At 30.3% G+C, this 9,296-nt stretch overlaps 1 protein-coding gene across 2 annotated transcripts; it reads right to left on the bottom strand.

Annotated features, from left to right (window-relative positions):
• Positions 1 to 4,828: 4,828 nt before the first annotated feature.
• LOC114751091 (chloroplast envelope quinone oxidoreductase homolog) lies at positions 4,829 to 8,853 on the bottom strand. 2 transcript variants are annotated; one of them, XM_028939759.1, is made up of 4 exons: positions 8,718 to 8,853; positions 7,553 to 7,694; positions 6,865 to 6,956; positions 4,829 to 5,702 (listed from the first exon to the last, which is right to left on the bottom strand). In XM_028939759.1, exons 1-4 carry the CDS (start codon positions 8,784 to 8,786, stop codon positions 5,013 to 5,015), a joined length of 993 nt encoding a protein of 330 aa, XP_028795592.1. In that variant the 5' UTR covers positions 8,787 to 8,853; the 3' UTR covers positions 4,829 to 5,012. The 2 variants fall into 2 exon arrangements, with proteins under 2 accessions (XP_028795592.1, XP_028795591.1); XM_028939758.1 differs by having other exon boundaries at positions 8,746 to 8,817.
• Positions 8,854 to 9,296: the final 443 nt, after the last annotated feature.

Genomic DNA, 9,296 nt, shown 5'->3' with positions numbered 1-9,296 from the left:
TTTGTAGATAATATTGAATAAAATGAAATATTGAGTGATAGGATTATTAACTGTAACTTTTTCTCCAAATATAAGAAAAAAGAGGCTGTTGGATTGAGATGGACTTAGACATGAAAACTGGGTCTTTGAGTGCAAGTTTGGCTAAAAACATAATAGGGTCTTTAAGTGCGATTTTTGCCATAATTGAAAAATAAACAATGAGCCATTTAGTAACATGAAATTAAACATACATCAAATTGAATATGGCAAACATATAAAAATAAAATAAAATAAAAATTTAAACTTTAAATTAATAAAATACAAAATATGAATCTAACACAAAATAAAAAAAGATGAATTCTCATACCTCATATATTAAGAATATGAATCTCCATTGTAGGGTCATATTCCTTCTACACATATTAGAACTACATGAAATTAATATAGCTGCTAGCTATTTTATTACAGTGTTTTTCAAGACATTAAGTCTATTGATATCAAACTGAGATAATTATAATCATAAGAATAAAGTTAAGACTTTAAACAAATAAAAATCTAATAAAAGTAAGGAATATAATACATATACATATACCTTTATATGATGAATATGAATATCTTAAACAAAGACATCACATCATCATTCACTATAGTGAAGAGCTTTTAATAATATAAAATATTTAAACCATTAGCCTTCTAGGTTATATTATTTATAATTTTCAAAAAGCCTAATTATAATAATTTTAATTTTTTCTTTATAAACAAATTACGTGGTGATCCTTTTTAAAATCAAAACTATTTGGCTTTTAAGTTTTAACCATTTAATAAGATAGAAAATCAATATATATAACTTATGACCATTTAATCTCAAGATAGAAAATCATATATATATATATATATATATATAGCTTCCAGCCATTTAGTCTCAAGATAAAAAAAAAAAAATCAAATATATGACTTCTAGCTGTATAAAATAAAAAATTGAAGTAATATGATATTCAAAGTCGTATGGCTCCTGACCATAACATAGAAAATCAAAATTTGACTTCCGACATAACATGAGTATGATGGCTAATGACTATTTAATTTCAAATAGATAGAAAATCAAATTTATACAAATAAATCTATCTTTCATCTCAATAATAAATCTGACGGTAGTCCTTTAGAGAGACTACAAGTACTAATTGGATTTATGTTAATTGCTATAACATTTGAGTTTTCTAAGGGTTTATCCATATATCTTGTGGCCTTTTGCTTCACAACAAATTTTTCATTTTTTGGTAACATTTGAGCTTTTGAAGGGTTTACCCCTACATTTTATGACCTTTTGGCTCCATAAAATTTTTTTTGTCATTTGCTTGAATATGACTTCTAGTATCGTAACTATTACTCTGTAACTATCACTCTCTCAAATTCTCAATTTGGGCATTGGCCATATATAATTATAAGTATTGATTGAAACTCTAGGTTCCTTCAAATTAGTGATGTCAAGTCACCAAATGATGTATAAAAGTATCGATTGAAATTTTAGATTCCATCAAAGATAGTGACATCAGGTTACTAAGGAATAGATAAAACCCAATTCCTCACATCACAATTAATTTAAAAGGTATAATATTCATATCAAAATTAAATTAAAGTTTAAAAATATAAAGCAGTAATAATTTTCAGTCTTAGTCATGGAATGTAATATTTAATTTCATATAAAGGATTAGATTATCTCAAATAAATTGAATAGAGATATTGCTACTCTGAAACACCATATATATGATGTTTAAAATATTTTCATTTCAATAGAGCAAAGAGTACTAGAAAAAATTATAAAGATAATGCTCTAAAGTTATGTAGAGGATCTAAAGGTATATATCATACATGCTTTAGTTAGAGCTTTGTACTAATAACGTGTTATAAAACTAAAGAAAGAGTAGAGAAGAAGATAATAGAATCAGAGAGAATAGAAGATAGGAGTATTTATTGTTCTATTCAATATACTGAATACACAATATATACCTTTTATTTACAGGCATAGCTTTACATCTTTAACATAATGTGCAAATTACATAATAATAGGAAATAATTGTGAGATATAGAGATAATAAGAGATATTAGATAGGATATTAGATATATGAAAATCTACAAACATATTATTATGTTCATAACATAAATTAATTCTCAGTCTTGGAAAAAAAAACTCTATTAAATTTTATTATACTATTGTAGTACTAATAATTTTATGGTTAGCATATATATTTAGTTTTCTAAATTTACATAAGTTTTAATTTAGCTTCTTAAATTTATAAAGTGTATTTTCAATCCACCTAATATTAACACTGTTAGTCTCATTAACAGCCAAAAATTGATTTAATAAATTTAAATGGTAAATTTTTAATTAAATATTAAAATATTAATCTTAATTTAAAATTTATAAATTGAAAAAGATTTGAAATAAAATCTAATAAAGATGTAGTTTGATTTTTAACATCGATAACCCATATTTCAATATATAAAAATATTAATGGACTGAAAATAAACTTCATAATTTTAAGACACTAAATTAAAACTTGATGTAAATTTAGATGATCAAAAGTATAAATTAACCATAAAATTTATTGGTATTATAATAGAATAAAAAAATTCAATACATTTTTTTCAAAAATGAAATAATTAATTTATTTACACATTCATGGACATTTTTGCAGTCACTTTTTAAATATATTGACTTAGTACTTTTGATTAATGAGACCAATGGTATTAACATTTAGTGAATGAAAATATCTTTATATATTTAAGAAATTAAATTAAAGCTTGATAAACTTAGAAAACCAAACATATGCATTAACCACAAAATGTATGATAAAATTTAATAGAGTTTCTCCCCCTAAAACTGAAAGAATTAATCTATTTGCATAGTTACGGATACTTTTGCGCTTGTGAAAAAACAGTGTTTGTATGCTTAGCGCACATTAGCCAAAAGGTTGTGAGTATTTTTACACCTTTACCTCTGTTTTTTTAGCTAGGGGTATTTTCGTATTCATAGCATTCGTGTGGGCCTCACAACAAAACATAACGTCTGTTAGACATATTTAATGGCGGTGTTATTTTTACTTTGGAGGTGCAAATTTATAGATGCTTTTACAGTTTGAAAAAGCTTATGATGATGGGTACATTTTGGATAAATGTCTATAGGTATTTTTATAGATTTACCCTATTATGATTCTCAATAAGCTTTTGAATCCATGTATACATTTTCAATAATGTATGTCTCATGATAGGTAGTGAATTAAAATTCAGACTAAACAGTCCAACTCCAAATGGCTGGAGTAATTCTCGATCCATTTTGAACAACCTAGTGTCTATTTAGAGCTGGTTATATATATAAATATTTTCACATAAGTCAAGATAAAAAAAAATAATCTTAAAAAGTTACTTTGGAGACACCAGTTGCTATTTTAAATAATCCCCTAGTCATTTTGTGATTTCAGTTATATATTGTTTTTGTTACCTAGAGTATCCTCCTACCTGAACAGCAAGAAACTAACCTCTGGGGTATTATTAGGTGCCGTAACAGGGACCCCTTCCAATAATATTTTTCTCCGTGCATACCGTCTCAAAGATCGAACCTAGGACATGATGTTTAAAGTGCCCAAATCCTTTCCACTTGGACCAACACTTATCAGTCATATTGATCTCAAAGGCTAATCTATGTACCTCCAAAATTAGTAACTTCAACAAATATTTTTGTACAATAGGGCTTGTGACTAGTGCAACTCCCCATAGATTTTCTACTTTTATGTGACGATTATATTTTCCTTTTTTGGACAAATATTATATTTTTCCTTCCAATTTTTATCTCTAGACTTAATTTTATTTAATTTCATTCCAATGAAAATAAATTTAATCTATAGTAAATTTAATTTAATATAATTAAATTAATATCAAAATAAATTGTAAAATTCATACGAAATTTAGTACTCTTCAATGTATAGTATATTTGTATATTTGCATACGATTATGTGCTTAATGAATTTATTTATATATATGTGTATTTAAATTACTGGATATAAATTTCCATATCAATTTCTCATTTTATTAATAGTTAATTTGATATTTTAAATATAATTAGTTTATATTAAATTCTATGAAAATATTGAATTTAAGGTGATATTTTAAATATAATCAGTTTACATGAGAGAATTATAATACTTTTACTTATGAATTATCTATTATTGTATTATGAATAATTATTTCTTCCCAATATATTAGGCCTAAAATTACCACCCAGTTTCATGTGTGCAAAATAAGCATTGTTTATCGGATGAACACACATTTGATGTACGTCTGTTTTATTTTTGAGAGAATTACAATGATGTCCCAAGAAAGGAAAATAATTACAAAATATATCACAAAAGTTATAATTTTTTACTCTAAAACTTATCATTACAAGTTGATTAAATTGTCATTGAGACTTTTTAATAATTATTTTTCTTCGTTGACACCTCATTGTAATTCTCCCTTTATTTTTTACCCATAACACCAGTGCTTCATAACGACATTATTTCAAGGGGTCAAACCTCAATAGCTTTCCATAGGAAATCCAAACATATAAATTATTTGTAATAATTAAAGACACAGACAAGTCAAATGAGATCTTATTCATGAAAAACAAAAAAATCACATCGTAAACATAGTTTTTTGGGAAAATTAATCTTTTGATCCTTATAGCTTTGACTGAGTTGTAATTTATCCTCTAAACTTTAACACAATACAACTCATCCTTAAACTTTAACTTAATTATAACTCAATCTTTACTCAATTCTTATGGCTTTAGCAATTTAAAATCTTGCTCCCCAAGTTTCCTAAAATATTTAATTTTTTTAAAATATAGGGACCAAACTTCTAAATGGTTAAACGCACAAGAATTAAGTTACATCAAGTCAAAATTGCATCGAGTTACAGTTTAAGGACTAAGCTACACATACAGGGATGAAAAGATTAATTTCCCCCATTTATTTTATTTCCACTTTAGCACTATGTATCTACAGCTCCACAATGATCTTCCCAGTAGCATGACCAGCAATACTCATAGCCCAAGCATCTTCAACCTTGTTCAAAGGATGCTTGGAATCTATTACAGTCTTAAGCTTCCCATTCTTCACCAAATCAACCAGATACTGAAGGCTCTCTCCTTTTGGAATCAAAAGAAGAGGCACAATTTGCTTTTTGGAGAAGGTAAGTTTCCTAAGAGCAAATGTCATCCATGTACTAGCACTAGGAGTTACATCTATAACCTTTCCATTAGTGCTCAGGTTAGGTTCAAAAGTAGACCAAGGAATCCCAACTGCACAGTGTATCACTGCATCATATTTCTTACCTGATGGACTCTTCAAGGCGGCACCTTCCGGGGTCTTATAGTCGATGACTTCATCAGCTCCTAAGCTTTTGACTAGTTCAAGGTTTCGAGCTCCACAGGTGGCTGTCACATGAGTGTTTCCTAGCTTTGCCAGTTGAACTGCATAGTGACCTACACCACCTGATGCAGCAGTAACCAATATGTTTTTGTGTTCACCGCCTCCATTATTGAGTCTGATCCCTGCAGATTGGAGTGCCTGGTGAGCCGTGAGACCGGCAACAGGCAAACCAGCACATTCTGATGCTGAGATTTCAGGTGGCCTCAATGCAGTGACGCTCTCATTAATAGCAGCAAATTCGGCTAGCGCGCCTCCATTCTGCCGTGCAAAATTAAATTCCAAGAGGTTAAGATAAATCTTCGAATTACAAAGGTGATGCTTGATCTTAAAGAAATGGACACGTACGCGCACGCACACACGCACACACACACGCACACACACACACGAACGATTGAGTTTCCCATACAAACTTCAATTGCAGATTTTCGAAGTTGATCAATACTTTAATCATTAACATGCTACTCATGAAAAGAAAAGGCCGTTAGACTTAAAACTTAGGCAAAGAATATGTACATTTGTCAGGAGTTTAATGCTTTGATTAGCTGATTTCTTCTCTTTCTTGTATAGTTTTAACAGAGCCTTCTAATATTTTAAAAATGGGGCAAAAGGCAAAGGAATATGCACATCAAAACTTTATGCTACAATTTATTCACTTTTTCAGGAGAACCAAAGTAGTGAGGACCAAAGTACTGACCACTTACTAAAGGAAGCTTTGATACAAATAGAGGAACCACTTATCCAGAAATCTCAAGTAGTTAGGCACATACCTATGAATGATTTTCATTCATTATTCTAATTCTAACAAGACGATTTTCTGAATAGAACAAAATCAGCTATGCTAAAAGACCATGAGAATGGTAGAGTGAACCAAAAGTATTTAACATAACCACAAAATGCAGCACGTGATTAGATAGGGGAAACAATAAAGATAAAAAGCAATAAATAACTTACCTCAAATGATAGAAGAGACAGCACGAATTCATGAGAAAGAAGTTCACTTAAGATTATACAAAAATGTTGTAATCTGTTTTGAAATGCTATAAACTAAAATTATCATAGCAACTGAATATTCTTACAAAGATATTTTGACCAATTTATCAAACAATAAAAATATGTATGGCAATCAATAAATATTTTGATAGGAAGGGGAAGATCTAAAACTGCCTCAGTATTTACTTATTAATTATAGAGATATCCTTCCAACTATACAAGTTTTCCCATGCATTGCACAAAATCTGAAGAGTGAGATGCAGTATTCATAACTTGTGAATAATGCTAATTCATAAAATTTGATCACACACACATATATATTGGTATATTGATTAAATCTTATTAATAGAAGCAGTAGTGCAGATATTAGATGTGCTCAACTTAATGAACAGGATGGACAAAAACAAATATCATGTGCAAGACAACTTACCAAGACATTAACAACAGATACAACTTTGTCTCCTGGCTTGAATCTTTTAACACCTGAACCAACCTCAATGACCTCTCCGGCTACATCAACTCCTGCGTTGGCATGGAGTATTCCCAGTTCAGTGATTTACAAAGATTGGTGGTGCAAAATTCAAATTTGTAAACCATATGGTAAGTTGAATTGACAAGCCGACAAGCCACACCAATAGTAGCTGCATATATCTGAAGCTCTCGATGCCATGTTGGATATGAAACTGTGCAGTTGTATCATGCAAGTGACATGATAACAATTACGTACTCTTGATTCCAGATATTTTACTGATCGTGTGGGGAAGTTATAGAAATGCATCTCCACTACGATATGTTTAAGTGCATTCAGAAATGAACGTAGATAGGCCATTGATGATATATTAGATGCCATTCAAAATAGCCAAAAATTCAGTTCACTGGCACAAAGTAGTCGTGATATATACAGGACAAAGGAGTTGACAGTGCAGTGGCAAATGTTACTTGAAAGGGAAATATATCACATATAAATTTCATATACTTGCTTTAGGAGATATAGATATACTCATCAGTTCCTACTGAAAGACACCTTCATGAAAATACTGCTATAAGAGTTTTGCACCTATTTAAGTACAGATAAGTATCTTTTATATGAAGGTTACAGAAATGAAAAGGAAAGGTACCGGGTATATAAGGGAGCTTTCTAGGTAAAAGTGGCCACAACATGCCTTTTTGAACTTTCCAATCAAATGGATTTATACTAGATGCTTCCACTTTGATCAAAACCTCGTCTTTGTTTGGATTGGGTATAGGAGCTTGGTCATGCTGCAATAAGCATAAAGCATAAAACATCAATACCATTGATAAATGGTAAAATAAACATTTCCCCGTAACATGAGTTCAAAAAAAGTGATTTTCCTGAAGCATGCAACACATGAATAGAAATGATATGTCCACCCATCCTCCATAAAATCATTCAGCCAATGAACCATGATCTATCATTGCTTCCTCAAACAGCCAATGCTTACAATAAAATCTACTAAGTTTTTATCTACAGAGATATATGGTTTCAAACACAATTAAACAAATCTCAGCAAATGCCATATGAATGATCCGAAACCAGAGAGTTTCCTTTTCTTTTTCTTTTTTCGTTCTTCTTTTCAATATCAAAAGGACAAGGGGCATTAGGGCGGAATACAAAATCTTGGAGCAGTGACCCCAGAGTTGCCTTTTCTTTTTCTTGTTTTCCCAGATGCATTCTGCCGTGTGAAGTTACATTTGAAATTTAGTATGACATCAACTACTGCACTAGATTCGCATGATTTGTTTTAGTTAAACTATTCAATGCAGCTATTCAATACTATACTGATGCTTGAAATTAAGCATCCAGTTTAAAACTAGCCTTATCATTGACAAAGTAAGATCTATTGAGCCATGTATGTCTGACCACCACCCCGGAGATATCCTTCAGAATACAGATACAGCAAATCAATGATCAATTATTAGATTCAAATGATGTATAAAAAATACATATGATTCTTATTCCAAAGAATCCATGGACTTTCAAAGCACTGAAATCTTCCACTCTAACATAAAAGAAGCTGGTGGAATGACAGTACAACAATTTCGGTCATTTAGTAATATCAAGTTACATCACTGATGATTTTTTTTTTTTTTAATAAAAAAACGCCGACACATTAAGACTTGTATGTTCAGCCCCAAATCAAAGTTCCGCATTTCCTCCTTTTAAATGAGACAAGAAAAGGAAAAGAAATTCCATTAAACATAAATTGGAAGAGAAAGAAAATGCAGCAAAGACTACAGAGAAAGCTATGAAGCTGAGAAAACCTTCAAGGCAGAAGGGCCTCCACCATACCCATGGTACCGAACCGCATGCATAAGCTTTTCCATATCCATTCCACACTTGATAGATTAAAGACTACAGTGGGAATGTCGTATTGTTTCAATAATAACGGGGAAGAACTTCGGCCAAAAATGCGAAGAACGAATCAGGAATGAAGAGAATTTAAAAAAAAAAAAAACATAATAAAAATAAAATTTGCACACATGATTCCGTTTTTGTGGTGTGGTCTCCTGTGGATATCAGAGAGACCAAGTGGCGGTACATGTAACCAATTGTTATTTTCTTTCTGTACCCAAAAAAAATTATTTTCTTTTGGTCGGAGCCAAATGACGCATGTAACCAATTTTATTCTTTTTTTTTTTTTATCTCTTCTCTCTCTCTCATAAAAAAAAAAACCTATGCCAAAAAAAAAAAATAGTGGGCATTACCGCTAACAGATATATCCATGAGTCCGTATGGATTAGTAGTAAAATAAATAACTTATTTAATTTGATTTTTAAAAAAGTTAGATTAACCAACAGAGTTAAATCTAGCGGAAGAAGCTAGTCCTCACAACGTATGAA

This window comes from Neltuma alba, unplaced genomic scaffold (assembly GCF_004799145.2).
Source record: "Neltuma alba isolate B1F8T4 unplaced genomic scaffold, ASM479914v2 tig00006742_pilon, whole genome shotgun sequence".
In the NCBI taxonomy this organism is placed as follows: Eukaryota; Viridiplantae; Streptophyta; class Magnoliopsida; order Fabales; family Fabaceae; genus Neltuma; species Neltuma alba.
Note: the sequence above shows the minus strand (reverse complement) of the source record. Positions and strands in the feature narration are given on the sequence as shown.